This window comes from Daphnia magna, linkage group LG10, assembly GCF_020631705.1.
Source record: "Daphnia magna isolate NIES linkage group LG10, ASM2063170v1.1, whole genome shotgun sequence".
Classification (NCBI taxonomy): Eukaryota; Metazoa; Arthropoda; class Branchiopoda; order Diplostraca; family Daphniidae; genus Daphnia; species Daphnia magna.
In genome coordinates, this window is record NC_059191.1 from 6,221,348 (window position 1) to 6,237,028 (window position 15,681).

Consider the following 15,681-nt stretch of genomic DNA (forward strand, 5'->3'; position numbering starts at 1 on the left):
ATTGATGATTTTCATTCTTTTGTATTTCGTCATTCGACAGCAGATCGATTTTATTTTTATTTTTTTTTTATCATTTCTTTTTTGGAAGATTTTTACAATCGTAATAAATCGTTATCGTGCAAAAGGGTGTGGTCATCAGGTGGGAGGATGGATATTATGTCGGTTGAAAAACAAAAGAAAAACATTCTTACACACCAAGGGCAAAAAGAAGAAAAAAAAAAAAAAGGGAGGCGCGCTCATATAGGCATTAGAATAGGCCTGATAAACAAATGTCAATGTTGTGCCTGCTGTGATTTTCTTTTCCTTCACGAATCTTTTGAAATTTTTTTTTTTTTTTATTTTTTTTTGTTTTAAGGCGGGGAGAGGGGGGAGGGGATTATATTTTCTCATGGTAGTATACAGTATATATATATATATAAATGTACGTACGTCTGTTTTCTTTTTGTTCGCTCATTGTTTGTGTGTACGTCGTGTATTGTTGCGTGTGTGTGTTGTGGCTTCTCCTTTCCTAAACCAGGGTTATTTTGACGGATCCAGAAGTGCTGGCCATCCGTCCGTTGTTATTGAGAGCTTTCATCGGAGTCGCTTCGTCTTCATTGTCTTCCTCATCGTGATCCTCTTGCGCCGAGCTCCCTACACCTCCTACAGCGGACGCGGAGCTCTTTTGATCGCTACTGTCGTTGCTGCTGGCGATGTTTTTATTTTGCGTCGGTCGGTAATACACGGAGAATACAATCAAAACGGCCATGACTAGAATGACCAAAAGGCCGGCAGCCAACAGGAGCGTCGAAGCCAAAACGGCCGGCGGTTGGTCGCCGTCGTGGCTGCTCTTTCCGCTGGTGTTGCGCGAATCGCCTGAAGGCCAATCCAGCGGCAGGAAACGCATGTTGGTGCCTCGGCGAGCTTTTTGTTGGCTTCCGGCTTCCTGTCGCTTCCAACGAAACATGGAGCCACTTGCAGTCACCGGTTGCACCGAATACGATACCTATTGTTTCATAATCAATACGATTTTTACAAACGGTTACATTTTAAGGAAAGAATGGGTGGCGGTGAAAGGTCCGGACGATGGAAGGGGGTCAGGGAAAACGAGATGTTAATCAAACTAGGCCAGACCCTTCTTATCGCCGGACTTTACGTAACCCATCGTCAATTATTTCCTCCTTCAAACTGTGTGATTGTGTCATGCCGATTGGTTTACCTGGAGGAACCAACGAATTCCAGGCTCCAACTGGAACAGCGGATCAACGCTGAAAACGAAGCCGTCCATATTAGGCAAATGGGCCATTCCCGTGCGGAGTTGATCCACTTGACTGGCAAATTTCGCATCCAATGACAGACCCTGAACGTCCTTGTCACTTCCGTAGGGGTCCTCTCGATCCTGTTTATGCAAATCGATAACAAATTGGACAACATTCAAAAACCAATGCAATAGCAGCAATATATTTGTTTGTTTCGTTCAAAGTACAAACCAGCAAAAGTAGACGATATTTCAATCGTTGCGAATTCTCCAGACATCCAAACTGAGGGCGTTCGGCATTGGGTTCGAACAGCGGGACGTAACCGTCACGGCCGGCGCACAGGTACAATTTCTCGATGGAGAGCCGATAACCAGGTGAAAGCTCGTTGCTCGGATGCCAAAGGACACGACCATAAACTCGTTCTCCATTGTGGAATGAACCTTCAAATTCAGCATCCTTTTTTTTTTTTTTTGTTCCCGCCATGGTAATCACGACATAATCAATAAGCATCACAAGTAAAGGAAAAATGGTTTAACTCATTACTTTAATATCGTTGATGCTACGAGGTTTCCTCAGAAAGGCTCGTACGTCGTTCGTCAACTGGAACGTGGTCCTGTACGATCATTAATCACTAATTAGATAGCCATTTACAATGATTACGTACTAGCAAAATGGAAATTGGTAAACCGCAAAAGTTGCAACCTTGGAACAATCAACAGGTATTTAAGTACTTTAACGTTGACCACCATGTCAATGTGTTTACGCTGTACATTTGGAAGGACAAAAATGAGCTAAATTATTATTTTTTTTTTTTTTGAAAGGCACTCACTCTAGAGAATAGTGAACAGGTTCCGGTCGGAATGGCTGTTGGTAATGAATGGGTAGAGTGACGTTAAAGGGATCAGCTGTTTGACAATCTTCTTTCTTGTTGACCAGGCGACCGAATTTATTTGGCTGAGTCTGTTGCGGTTGATCGGGGGGCACTGGGCAAGGAGCCAGAACCAGAGTGTAGTTGCCCGTGTAGTCCTGCAGCGTGTAATTAGACACAGCCCTCCACTTCTGGAACGTTGCTCCGGTTGGATAGATTTGACTCCACATCAATTCCAGGTCGAAACCCAGCAATTGTCCAGCTACGAAATGGTGATGTGTCGGGCTTAATAGTCGACTTCCAGCCTCCAGGTAGCGGCCGGCAAATCGCGTCTCTGTTTGGAATTCAATCACTAGACGGCCGTTATTGGGATCAGTCCGGATTCGAGTCACGTGAGGCTGGACAGCCAAGGCCAGCTTGGTTTCAGCCACTCCACGCTGACCTAGCAGAACGGATGCGTAGGAGAAAGAAAATTCCATTTCCGTTTGGTGTTCCACGCTAGTCCAGCTCTGGTGGCTGCCAGTTGAAGCGCCGATTAGCGTCACGTACAAAGGCACTCTGACAGTTACCTGCACCTGTCCTCGATTCATCGTCTGTGGAATTTTCAAAACAGGCCAAATCAAAATGTCATCCTTGATTTGAATAATTTTTTTTTTTTAAACCTGAAAATTTGATGTGACTTGACCGCCGCAGAGTTGGATCAGTTCAGTCATGGTGTACCAAGCTTCGAAATGCCACAGACATCCGGTAGAATCCAAATGGCGATAGAGGCGGACAGCCGATTCTTGACGGATGTTTTTCGAGAATTCAAAAGGCAATTTCGTTGCCGTTGAGTTGTCGTCTTCACTTCCGTCCAGGAATCCCATCGACGGATGGAGATTGGAACATCGGTGATGCGAACGGTAAGCAGGCTCGTTCATGATGTGCCGGATGCCATGAAGGGGCTGAGTGGAAAGAATGGGGATCAATCCGTCGGAATGAGGCACAACGACTTGGATCCGCATCGTGTCCGGATGCTGGGCGTCGCTAGCGTTGACGTAAGACAGCGAAGCAGCAAAGGGTTGTTGCCCGGCTACCATCACGTCAGTTGCAGCATCGTCAAACGGGATATTGCTGGGCGAGAAAGGTGGGCAAAGACCGGACCGGCCTGAAATCGTCACCGGGCGACTTTTAGATGCTGGTCCGACCATCAACCCCGGATCCAACCGGACAGGTTGCGCTACGCAACGAACCCTGAAGTCGTGACGAAAGAATACGGCGTCCAGCACCCGATCTTCTACGCCACTGAAGGCCGTCGGCTCACTCAATCGGTAAAACGGACCTGTTGTCGTTTCACCTGGAATCAACGACAAGCCAACGGATTATTTTCGTTTTTGATGTAAAAAAGGAGATGTGGATGAAGGGTTTCCTTCTTTATTTTTCAACCGATTGTGACCCACTTAATTTTGTCAGCATCGCCGTCAAGTCGAAATGCTACGAGTCAGAATGACTCGGCGGGATTTACGATTTTCTAATCGAGTCATTCGTCCGCCCTCCCTTTCACAGTCGGTTATCAAACAGCAACACAAAACTTACGTCAACATGTAAATAAAGAAGCCGACATCAACGAGCGAGCGCATATCCGCCAAAAGGATGCCATTGCATTTTTTTTTTCTAACACAAGGAGTTCGAAACCAATTCAAAATTGATTATGCGAGATTCAGGCTTTTTTTTTGCCTCCCCCTTTTATAAGTGTACAGTTTGTGCTACAGAACAATAAAAAATGGGAACAATAATAATAAATAATAAATAAATAAACAAAGTGGGGGAATAGTTACACACCTAATGGCTCTTTGCTGTTGCTGCTACCCAGAGGTGGCGCTATGTCCCAGGAAAAGCGAATTTTGGAGACATCAATGGCCATGTTACGGCACAGCCGCTGCGTGCTGGTGTTGTAGAGAGGATATTTCGGGTCGCAAGGTGTGACGCAAACAACTGGATAGCCAGCCGGAACTGTTGTTGGCCTTTTGTCAAGATCCGCACCGAGACGATCTGTTGGTGGTCGCCAAGCAAATCTATTAACTCTCTCTCTTTCAACAAGTAAACAACAGAACTACCGTTTGCATACCGTAATCCATAAGGGAAACAACGATGGGCTCGGCTGGTAAAAGAGCCGGACCGGAAGTGACTGCCGGCGGTATTAAGATGGTAGCTGAAGTTTGGGTGGCGCCCAATTGAGCATTGATGGTATCCTCAGAATTGAGAACGATCTGAAAACTTTTTGGCCATGTATTTTTATTGTTTGTGTGCGAAAGAGCGATAGTTAAAGAACTCCATTTCTCGCCGGAAGCGAATTCCAGGCTCTGACGGCTTTTCAGGACGTAATCACGGCCTTCCTTGGCGCTACCGTCCACGTTGCTGATGAAGACTTTGGATGCAAATCGCAAATCGCCTGTCCTTTCAACGTGTAACGTGACTGAATCAGCGTCTGGCGACGTGCTGGGACGATAGACGGATTGATTGAATTGAACTCGTGTCACATCTTCATCATCATGGATGCGAACGGCCAATTGACTGCGTGAGCCAATCACGGCGGATGAGGCAGCAATTTTGTTGGGCTGATCAGCAATCGATTGCTGGCCGTTAGTGTCCAGTTGTTCCACCTGAGGGTGACTCAATCGAGCTAAGAACGTTTCATCTCCTTCGTAGAAACTGTCATCTTTCAGTTGAACTGGACAGTAAATGATGGTGACTCCACGGAGGAAGAAAACTCGAGAAGATTCAGCCACAGGTCGAGAATCAAAATCCTTTGAGTCATCAGCCGACTGAGCTTCAGTTGAACAGACGACGGAGCACGTGATGGACAAGTCTCCGGTGCGCACCACAGATATAGCGGTGATACCAGAATTTTCAAAGGCTTTCCACTCGGTGGTGTTGAATTCCATCATGCAAGGAGTGGCTGTTCCACTCCGACCGAACAGTTCTTCGTCTTGCTGTTTGTTGATGTAACGCAGAGTTACTTCTTGGCTGGGTGAATCACCATCACTCACCTGAAAGACGATCTGTGACTCTTTGGCGGATGAGATAAAGGCAATGTTTCCATCCAACAATTCTTGATAGTCAAACGTTTCGCCATCTTGCAACGTTCGGTCACTGTTGGTCAGCGGATCGAATCGTTGCAATCGACCGTTTGTCGGTTGTGCAACTAATGTGACCTGTAAATCAGATGGGTCACTATCTTGATCTTGAATGTCGAAATGATCTCCAGTGAGGACAACACGATCTTGGCCCATCGACAGCAACAATGGACGCGTCGTGATTTGTGGAGGTTCGTCGTTCACATTCTGTTTGACATGTTCAATGACAATTGAGATAGATGACCAGAGTTTTTAGTTCAAATGGGCAAAAAGCAATATTCGTTTTTCCTTTCTTAGTTTTTACCTCAATGATAATATCTAGTTGGGTGGTGGGCGACCGGTTGCCTGACGTGTCTCGAACGTGAAATCGAAACGAGTCTTGGCGAGGTTCACTACCTTTGTGGTCTTTTTTTTTTTTTTTTGAAGCAAACAAAAGCCAAAGTCATTCAGCCCCGATTTCGATAGCAGCCAGACAACAATTGACCAATGTCGAATAAAGTAAAGAAAACAGTGTATCAAAGATACAAATCGCAATCAAATTTAGAGATGTATCCTAAGGCTTATTGAAAGATGCCTACCATTTTGGATGTAGCTCAGTTGTTCCTCCAGCAGAGCTGACAGAGGAAATTCAGTCACTACTTTCCTTTGTCCTGTTGGTTTGTTTCCATGACGAATGAATAAAAAAAAAAATGTTAAATTTAATTTCAAAGAAAAATGAGAATAAGAAGATAATAAATTTGATTCGTGAAATCGAAACAATTTGGCAACTTTCACGATGGCCGAAAAACCTCTTAATTGATTATGGAGAACTGACACGTGAAATATAACTTGGCGCCCTTTTTTTAATCACTTCCCTGTACCGAAATGTGCTGCGTACCAATCCCTCGAGGCTGTTCGCATGAAAAAGTGACTTCATCATTAATGTCTTGAGATGCCCCGAAACCTTTCGTCCGACTTGATGATGATGTAAAAGTTACTACGAATGCTACGATGCACAGCAACAGCGTCTGATCACTCTATAATTTATCTCGTTTTCAATCACGTGAAAATCTCATCATCATCAAGCTGCAAGCAGATCACATCAGCCGCCTTGTGGTATGTATTAATACATACACTCGTCATGGTCGAAAGACCCATGAAATACCTCAGTCATTCATTACTATTTTCTTTCTCTCTTGATGTGTGTGTGTATGTATTTTTTGTTATAGAATACAAGAGGGTTGGGCCCACGAATGCCCATTCATCATCTGGTGGTACACAGGCTACCCAAAAAGACACTGCAGCATCCCGAACAGTAAGTCTGATTTATCCCTATAGATATACTTGTACCTTGTAATTATGCATGGTCAATGCTGCTATGTGCCAGCCTCCATATCTCAAGGCTTTTCGAACTGGCATGGAAGGTGGCTGAATTGTCTCCACACACTCCATTATAAAGGGACACCCCCAGCTGTCAAAAGAAACATTCCCTCTTGGCATTCAGCTCACAACAACAATTGACCTTCCTTCCTTATTTTCTGTATGAACAATGCAAATGCCCCCCTTCAATGGCAAAAAGTAGCAACAGCTCATCTTGTGCTTGTGTGTAGGTTTTTCCAATGATTTAATACTTGTTAAAAAAACAACAACAAACACAACAAACAACAAATTCTCACCTGATCTATCCCTGACCTCCAGATAACCGTGTTTCGGTCCATCGTTGATTACCACGACCAGGTCACCCGGACGCGTGTCACTGTCGTTGACGGAAATGATGTCGGGCGAAAGAATTTCGGTGGCTCCTTCATCGACAGTCACTTCACTGTGAACCACGACTTCCGGCGATTGATTGTCTCTCGGTTCAATAGCGATCATAAGTGATTCGGGTCGAAGAGGAACCCTGGGAAGCGGAGCTAATCTACCGGCTCCATTTTCATCTCTGGCCCGTTTGATAGTGTCTTCCGTCCGCCGGAGAACTTTTCCACTCGAATCCAACACTCTACCGTTCACTAGAACATTGCGACCTCTGCCGTTTTTCTCGTCAATGTCGTCCCGTTTGACAGCCGAAACGTTCCAGGAGAGGCGATCCTGAGCAGGTAACCAGCCCACTTCCTTGTCTGCCCTGAAGCTCAATCTACCTTGGATCACGTCCTAATTTATTTTTTTCAACAATATTAAAGCTTAAACAGGAAAATCAAATGATTCACGCGTTATTACATCTCGGGTGATGGTGTCGCCAATTTGGAGGACTTTGCCGGACAGCAGAATGGAACCCATTTGAGTTGGGCGGGCCAGAATGTACTCGACCGTCTCCTTTTCGACAGCCGAATCGAGGACGACAAAATAACGTTCAGATATTGTTACCGCATCACCTTTTTTTTTTTAAATAATTTAAAACCAAATTTACTTAAAAAAGAACAAAAAGCAATGAAAAAAAAAAAAAAACCTTCTCGGACAGACGGTATCGACATGAGTGGCCCATCTTGCTGGAATTGGACCTCCTGCTGACTGCATTTTGGCCGGCCTTTATCTACAAAATCTGCCAAAAGGTATGTTTGTTTTCATTTTCGTGACTTGCCAAAAGAAATTAAAATTTTTTTCTTTGCTTTTTTTTTTTTGTTTTGTTTTGTTTTTTATGTGTGCAATTATGATGTGCAGACTAGATAGAGATGGACTGTGGGTGTTATGGCTATATACCTGATTTTGACTGTTGATATCCAGGACGACAGCGTCGGCATTCCAGCTTTCCATTGCTGGGCCAGACAGCAGTGCAGATGCAGCCTTCTGGACAACTGCTGGAATCTATTATACGTAAGTTTTAATACAAAAAAAAAAATAAACAAGATAAACAAAACTGGTTTTATATCAGTTGAAAATGAACACAGACAAAAAGATGCATAGGTCACCAATCTTCCATGCCCCCTGCTGATTTATCTACATGTACAAACATGATTGCCCTGTGTACACACTACCAAACAATTTGCCTTGAGCGCTGCACTACAACCGATTTATAGCTCCTCTTTTTTAAAAGAAAAAGATTTATTTACTGATTGCATAAACTAGCTCTCTTTTGTTTTGAGTGCTCTCGAGACACCAAACAAACAGGGGGACAAAAAAAAACGTTGTTCCGGATTGTGAGTGCGTGTTAGACACGCCATCACATGTCAGGCCAAGACTTTTTTTTTTTTAACTTTTTATGAGAGTGTGACTCTCATCTTACTTTCTCCTCTTGCTTTTCAAATGAAAGCGAAAAAACAAAATAGACTTTGTTGAAATGTTCTTGTCTGTGGATGTTGGCATCGTTAAGGCAGCGCATAGTGAGGTCTGTAGGCGGAGGGGTTGAAACACTTGTGTAATGAAGTTGGACGTAAATTACACGACCTCGCTCACACATATATCCAGCACGTCTTGTGCGAGAGAGACATCAGCTATGTAGCGGCCCCGGCTGCTGATGCTGAGTCAACATTCCTAGTAGAAGTGGTGGAGCTATACTTGCCTCACTCGCGCGTGAGTGGGACGTCGGCTCTTTTAGTTGATGGTCTCAGCACAAAGTTTTGCGACAGCTCATCCAGGCTTTTCCTTTTCACTCGTTGATATCTTCATTTAACGTCTTTTACCCGAAAATTACGTCGACGATAGTCTGACTAAAATTTTATTGTCCCCAAAATTAGTTTTTTTATTCTTATCTTTGGTTTTCATTTGATTTTATCTGCATTTCTTTTCTTTTTTTTTTTTTGGGGTACTTTGTTACACTCAAATGCCCTATGGTCTCTTTCAAGACATTTGGGGTTTCAATGCTGGATGCGTTCCAGCATTTTGGAATACCCCCTTCCTTGAATTCCACGTTGTCAATTTAATCTTTTCTTTTTCTTTTCTTTCTTTTTAAAATTTTTAAACGTAATTTTTTTTGTTGTGAAGTTTTGCAGGGCAGGTTTGAAAACCGGAAGAGGAAACGTGGGCCTTCCGTGACGGATTCTTTTGCCTATGTAAACACTACCCATGCCCACGGCCTGTTCCTGACGTCATAACCGGAAGCGAGTTGAAAAGGCGCATAGACCAAGAAGTTTCGCACACAAAAAACAACAAAAAAACTACAAAATGGGCACGGTAAGACGTTTCTTCTTTATTTTGACGACAACTTGCGTCCTGGAAGGAGACTGGCCCCCTTTTTTGTTGCCTTTTTTTTTTTACAGCTGATGATCGATTAGGGTTACCTGAATTTTTAGAGGTCGTATAGGTTTTCATAGTTGTTGCAAGACTTCTTTCGATATTTAGAAAATAAAAACGGAAGGCAGGCGACATCGTACATTTGTGTTTTCTTTTTAGCCGGTTGTTGTTTGGTTTATTCACACGATTGGAATATTCAAATGAGAAAGACGGCCCCTTCCAATGTCCGTTCATTCATGCCAAACATTTTCTTCTGCTTTTTTTTTTTTGTTTTTTTTTTTGCCAACTTTTTCCGTTTTGTGGGGGAGCAGCCAGCTGCACGTTCCTCAACATTCGCATATTCATTGATCAGGGCCCAAGTATTATTATTGTATTCATACATTCACAAAAAAAAAGTGTATAGTACATCTAGCTATGTAGAGGCCAGGTATTTGTAGAAAAAAAAAAAAAAAAACGTGGAACGGAGAGAGAGTAGTGCCCTCTCTGGCCGTTCCATCATCAAACATGGCAAGAGATGAGGACGATAGCGGCGTCGGTCAGCGGCGTCGGGCACTTTTTATTTTTGTAATCATTTTTTTTCTTTTGCTTGCTGTCAAGGTCGAGTAGAAAAGAAAAACAAAACATCTCTCCACTCCTATTTCGATTGATATAGCAAACCGTACTTGCACGTCCTTATACTACTATTTACTACAATTCTCATTTTTGCGCCAATTGTTGCCAACTCATATTTTTCCGCAGCTGCAAATTTGCCGCTCCCTCAATTATACGCTGAAAGATTGAGAGCTATCAGAAAAAATGAGTAAATGCAAGGAATTCCCATCATCATATGATGACGGATGATGTTGTTGTTGCAAAGATTGCACAACTAAATTTGTTTTTGAAGCAAAAAAAAAAAAAAAGGACAAACTGAAGCGAAAAGCGAAAAACTCTCCTTCCTCATATTTAAAGAACGAGTTAACGAGCCGACAAAGTGAAACGCGGCTGACTCATCAGCGGCTGTCCTGAAATGAATATTATAACAGTAAAAAAGAAAAAAACCCGTGCGCTTTATGCAGTCTAGTAATAATAGTAGAACCAGTATATGTTATTTCCAGCATCCTTAAGATTTTTTTAATGAGTCGTATGTATCCACTAGTGTGTGTTGTAAGAGCCTACTACTAGGCGGGTAGTAAAAAGACGCACTCGGGTTAAAAAAACAAAAAAAAACAAAAATGTTTTATTTTTTTGGCTCTGCATCGTCGTGACCTTCTTGGCAAATGTTTTCGGTTGTTGGGCGCGCAAAGAGAGAATCAGCGAAAAAGAAGAGGCGAAACTTCATTGACCCATTCATCACCACAGCCGCCGCCGCCACTACCACTACCACCAGCACCCGCACCCGCACCAAAAAGGGGTTGGGCAATGTACATATACCATACACTTCTTCTGTGGTGTGCATATAGTCAGAAAATTGGTTTTTCGTGTCTCTCTCTCTTTTTCGGAGGCGGTTGGGTGTTAATGGCGGATTCCTTTTGCTCTCGCATCTGTCCATTAGTGTGTGGGAGAAATGTATAGCATAATTCAGGTATACGACGGGGGGGGGAGGAATCGTGTTGCGAGGAAAAGAGTATAGGAAGACGGGTAACAGCTTCATCTGTCGCCGCCTGTTATTCCCCCCCTTTTATTTTCTTGTCTTTTTAGAGTCGCCGCTAAAATTAGATTCTCGGGTGGCAGGGATGAAATCAAATGAAGAACTCGCGAGACCTACTAGTCGGATAGTATGGTCTTTGCATTCTAGGCTATCGTGTAGCAGTAGCTGGAAATGGCGGGAATTTCAAAAAAAAAAAAGAAACGAAGGAATAGCATTTGCTTCTTTTCGTATTTTCGTTTTCTTGGTATTCCAATTCCGCAGCCGCACGTCCGTTTCGATACATCAAATTGCTGAATGGATGCGGAGCTCCTATCTCTATTTCCCTTTTTTTTTTTTTTGGCCAACCTCCCACCTCCCCCTAAAAATAAGTGGAGGTGCGGCCGGCCCGCCGCGTTTCGGTAAAAAAAAAAAAAAAACGAAATAATAATACTTAGGCGGCGTTCACGGCCTCCTCACTTTCTACGCGGCCACGCTCAAATGCCCTTTGTGCGTTACGTGACTGTGTTTTGAAAACCCACTTGCACGATACGTGTGCACACCAATTACTTTTATCTCTGCCCTCCCCCGCGTTCAATAATTCAACATTTTTGATTGCAAAAAACCCCATAGAAATTAACCGATAAAAAAAAAAAGAAAAAGAAGAAAAAGAAAATTTATATTAATTTTGTTTACCTGCTTTACAACATGCGACGATAATCAACAGGAAAGACAGGATGACAACAACAGAACAGGGAACTGTACAACGCATTTTCCTACGTTTAATTCAATTGTTTCTTTCAATGAGCTTCTTTACGTCTGTTCGACTTGTTTTCTTTTAAATTGTCTGCTGGTCACGATAGAGAGCACTTGATGAACGGCCACTTTCTGATAAAATCACTTCACCCGAAGCAGACGAATTGAGTGTTTGATGATGAAGACAAAGAGGTAGAGTCAAAATAACGAGCGGCCATTCTGGCCGCCAACAAACAAGGAACTGATCAGAAGGGAACAAGTAGAGGCCCGCTTGAAGCCGCAGCGCAAGGCAGTGTGGTAGTGACTTGTACAGTGTAGCGCCATATAACTATACAGCATCCGCTCATTTTCCGTTCTCTCAGTTAAATTTCGGGCCGCGCGGGAGCCTGTGTGGAAGATCTGACAACACGAGAAAAGAAGAAAAAAAAATAATAAAGAAAAAATGAAGAAAAACAGGCGGAAAAGAAAACACGCCTCTTCTTGTGTATCTGTTGCCTTCTATCACCTCCGGGGCCTTCCCGAACTGTTCTGCCGCAAACGTATTTTTTTTTTCTCCGTTCACAGTTGTTGGACGCGTTTCAAAAAAAAAAAAAAAAAAAAAGGAAAAATCAAAAAGAAAAAAAAGAAAATAATAATAAATAAATAAATAAATTTAGATATGATTTTCTTTCTTTTTTTCTTCTTTGCTTTTCCAAGGTGCTTTATACAAAGTCGTTCTCTTAATCGTCTAAGATTTGCATTTATTTGTTTAGTTAAATACATCCGCCATATTTTTTGTTTTTGTTTTTCTTTTTCAGCGACTCGGCGGAAGAAAGAAAGAAAAAAGAGTTTTCGTCACTGGTGATGTTCGCAGACGAGCAAACGACGAAAGTACTCATTGATAATGGGGGAGGGCCACCCGCTCTGGATGGTGCATGTGGCAAACGGTTGGTTGCCTTCGACTGTCTGGCCGGGCTCGTAGGAGGTGCATCGTTGTCGTTAAATGGTTTGAAAACCCTTGGCTAAGCTGGGCAGATTCTCCAAACTGCATGCCGTTACGGGCTCATACCATCGAGACGTGACACCGCAGGCTGCCGCCCTCAGCAATCAAAAGTTCTACGCAGTTCTTCTAACGTTCAGTGCACGATCGTCGGCATCGTGAAGAGAAAGAATCAGATGACAAACGGTTAAAAACACACATTCAGTAAGGTAAGATAAGTAATTTTCATTTATACCATTGGCGGGTCGTGGGAAGACAAAGGTTTTATATTTTGCCATCTTGCTGGGTGGCACCGTCGACCATCCTAGTTCCTCCTTTCAACAAGAGCCGGACGGCCTCTAAACTGATGGACCTTTCGGTAGCCTCCACGTAGCGTTACACCGTCCCTTCCATTGTTTGCGGGTTCTTGATGATTTGCAATGATTTATCTTTAAATTTTTAAATTTTACTTTTTCACTGAGCCAAAAGAGCGTTTTGACTTTTGCCAGGCCATCGGCAAAAGTAATGGATTTAACGACGCTGGGCATCATCAAAACGGTCGACTAATTCAGGGTAGATGGACGAGACATGGCCGTCGATCCGCCCAGACTGTGTACGAGAATGGAGACCTTGTCTAACTTGAAATGGTCCACGGCTCGTTTGAAGTCGATGATCAATTCCCAAAATGTGATGATGGCTCCCGCGGGAATATGATAGGTGCGGCCGTGACTCAAGGCGTCCATGGCAATGCAGCACAATCTGTCGGACAGTAGGAGCGGGGCCAACGGGGCGAACGAATTGCTATTGTCGCCGATACCCGTGAAGGCACAAGATCGGGATATCCATCATGGACGTTGCCTCATTCTTTGACTTGTTGGTCCCGAGCCAGTCGATGTCACACACACGACAGACATTTTAGCGTGAATAATTGTTGTGTGGTATTTCGATTTTTGGTTTCTCCTGCGCAGTCCATCGTACCTGCCTTGTTGCCATATGGTATTGGAATTTGAAATTCGCGGGCGTTGTCTGTCTTGACGATGACGTGATTCTCTCTTTTAGGGTTGCAGCAATAAATTCCGACTCGTTTCGATTGGAACATCAAAGCACGACACGCTGTGACACATGAAATATTGATGCACGAGACTTGCATTTTTCGACGACCTCTGCTGATTGACGGCGATTCGCTGATGCCGCAACACTAGGGGAATGCGCATTCCCCTGGCCTATACGTTTCACATTTATGTGTGTTATCTTCTCCTTTTTTAAAATCTGAAATCGCTCTCGTGCGTGATGATTAGTGACGTCATCGTGAGGCCGTTCTAAAGCCGCAAAGGTCTTGAAGAGCTCGTGCCCTTGGATGATTCATTTCCGACGATAAAACAAGCCCCAATCCAAATTTATCGTCAAAGAAAACGCAGCACACACGTTAGCTCGGGAACTCGAAAAAGCGGTCGTAAAATGATCATCGCCCGAATAAGGCCATCAGCACAAAGTAGAAATACGTTGCCTACACTTTCTTTACACACACGCGTACAAACTTTATGAATGAAGCGAACAATGACTGGGTGGGTGGCATCCCCCCCCCTCCCCATCTTTAAGGAATGGCATTGCGAAATCAAACGATAGTATATTTATTTATGTGTTTCTACATTTGCATTGAAATTTGCAGGCAGGAAAAACTTGAGAGCCACCGTGACGTGTTTTACAAACGGGCAAAGTATTCGTTGACGATGGGCGCTACTCGTTCTGGATTATGCATGTGAAAGTGGTGGGTGCCGTCAACTGATTCGTCATATTCGTAGGATGCGCATTGTCGTTGGTAAATGGTTTTGAATTCTTCGAGCCATTCAATTGGCTCGTAAAGCGGCCCCTGTTTGGCTTTGACGATTTTTAGATGGCATTTCAAACCTTTGATTATTTCACGTTGTTCCTCTATTCCGACGCGCATTATTAACGGCAACATCTTTTGAAAAATGGATGGAAAACTTGGCGTTCTTTTGAATGATAGAAAGTAAAATTACCATTCTGGGATCGTGAGAATAGGTAAATCCGTTGCCAGTCGCTTTGGAACCTCTCTTCATTAAAATACGGACAGCTTCTGGGCTTATTGTTCCACCCATAGCTTCTACATAGCGGTTGACCAATTGCTCCTGAGTGTAGCTCTTTTGGTATTTCAGATCTTTTAACCTTTTTTCATTGCTAAGAAACAGGTCTATGGCTTCAGCTTTGCTCTGAGTCTGCCACTGTAGAGGGACACACACAGGTTTTATCACGTCTAATGTGAGCAGACGGTCAACAATGTCTGGATAGAGAGAGGCAACAAGAAATCCTGTTGAGCCTCCCATGCTGTGACCAAGGATGGACATTTTTCTAATGTTGAAGTGGTCAATCACTCGCTTAATGTAACACACAAGTTCCCAGTAATTCATTGGTGATCCTTGTGGGACATGAGAAGTTTTGCCATGGCCAGGTGCATCCAGGGCTATGTATCGAAATCTTTCAGACAGTAAAGGAGCAAGAGGTTCAAATGAATCGCAATTATCTGAAAATCCGTGAAGACAGAGAATCGGATATCCCTCAATATTTCCCCATTCTTTTCCTGTAAAAAAGAAGACAAAGCGGGACATGAAAAAACAATCGTTGTCACTCGCTTCCCTAGTTACCGGCCATATTTCCATGAGGCAAGGGCACTTGAATTTCACGTGCATCTTGAGCTTTTATGATGTGATTCCATCGTTTTTGAAAGATGGGAAATCGACTCAAAACCGAATGAATTATGAATTGTTTTTGTACTGTTTCACGACATAGTCTGCCCAGCATTTTGAACTAGCAGCCGACAAAACAGAATTAAAAATAAAGGGATTAGGCGACATCTACTGACTGTCAAAAACAAATCTTCGAAGTTGCCTTTTAAAAGTGTTATTTTCCCTGAGAGATTTACGTTAGTAAATTAGAAGGCTATTTCGTGATTTATTTGTCTCTCCTGGGGATTCAGC

The 15,681-nt window shown here is 43.3% G+C and overlaps 2 protein-coding genes and 1 long non-coding RNA gene across 5 annotated transcripts; 1 reads left to right on the forward strand and 2 right to left on the reverse strand.

Moving 5' to 3' along the window:
- Positions 1 to 5: 5 nt before the first annotated feature.
- Positions 6 to 12,233, reverse strand: LOC116932533 (extracellular matrix organizing protein FRAS1). The gene is made up of 15 exons (XM_045180187.1): positions 11,668 to 12,233; positions 7,899 to 8,003; positions 7,648 to 7,740; positions 7,419 to 7,573; positions 6,878 to 7,352; positions 5,801 to 5,872; positions 5,527 to 5,627; positions 4,214 to 5,429; positions 3,928 to 4,137; positions 2,769 to 3,442; positions 2,068 to 2,699; positions 1,782 to 1,851; positions 1,470 to 1,694; positions 1,199 to 1,378; positions 6 to 985 (listed from the first exon to the last, which is right to left on the reverse strand). Exons 1-15 carry the CDS (start codon positions 11,741 to 11,743, stop codon positions 509 to 511), a joined length of 4,761 nt encoding a protein of 1,586 aa, XP_045036122.1. The 5' UTR covers positions 11,744 to 12,233; the 3' UTR covers positions 6 to 508.
- LOC116932540 lies at positions 5,627 to 15,200 on the forward strand. Of its 3 annotated transcripts, XR_006652173.1 has the most exons (8): positions 5,627 to 6,317; positions 6,431 to 6,516; positions 6,900 to 7,297; positions 7,382 to 7,750; positions 7,860 to 8,012; positions 9,120 to 9,308; positions 12,525 to 13,681; positions 13,745 to 15,200. It is a non-coding gene; the product is annotated as an uncharacterized LOC116932540 (long non-coding RNA). The 3 variants fall into 3 exon arrangements; XR_004399548.2 differs by having other exon boundaries at positions 12,525 to 15,200; XR_006652174.1 differs by having other exon boundaries at positions 7,923 to 8,012; positions 12,525 to 15,200.
- On the reverse strand, positions 14,301 to 15,535 carry LOC116932536 (probable serine hydrolase). The gene is made up of 3 exons (XM_032940300.2): positions 15,349 to 15,535; positions 14,707 to 15,284; positions 14,301 to 14,648 (listed from the first exon to the last, which is right to left on the reverse strand). The coding sequence occupies exons 1-3, from the start codon at positions 15,503 to 15,505 to the stop codon at positions 14,388 to 14,390; spliced, it is 996 nt and encodes a 331-aa protein (XP_032796191.2). The 5' UTR covers positions 15,506 to 15,535; the 3' UTR covers positions 14,301 to 14,387.
- Between the last annotated feature and the right edge of the window lie 146 nt (positions 15,536 to 15,681).

Bases quoted from the DNA above. Each gene is read 5' to 3' on its own strand.
- LOC116932533 (XM_045180187.1), bottom strand. From the start codon at position 11,743: ATGCGTTGTACAGTTCCCTGTTCTGTTGTTGTCATCCTGTCTTTCCTG. The intron at 3,443-3,927 runs GTGTGTAACTAT...CGTTGATTCCAG, and splicing joins CAACAGCAAAGAGCCATTAG to GTGAAACGACAACAGGTCCG. The intron at 986-1,198 runs GTAAACCAATCG...ATGAAACAATAG, and splicing joins GAATTCGTTGGTTCCTCCAG to GTATCGTATTCGGTGCAACC.
- LOC116932536 (XM_032940300.2), bottom strand. From the start codon at position 15,505: ATGCTGGGCAGACTATGTCGTGAAACAGTACAAAAACAATTCATAATT. The intron at 15,285-15,348 runs GTAACTAGGGAA...TCTTTTTTACAG, and splicing joins GCCTCATGGAAATATGGCCG to GAAAAGAATGGGGAAATATT. The intron at 14,649-14,706 runs GTAATTTTACTT...ATTTTTCAAAAG, and splicing joins ATTCTCACGATCCCAGAATG to ATGTTGCCGTTAATAATGCG.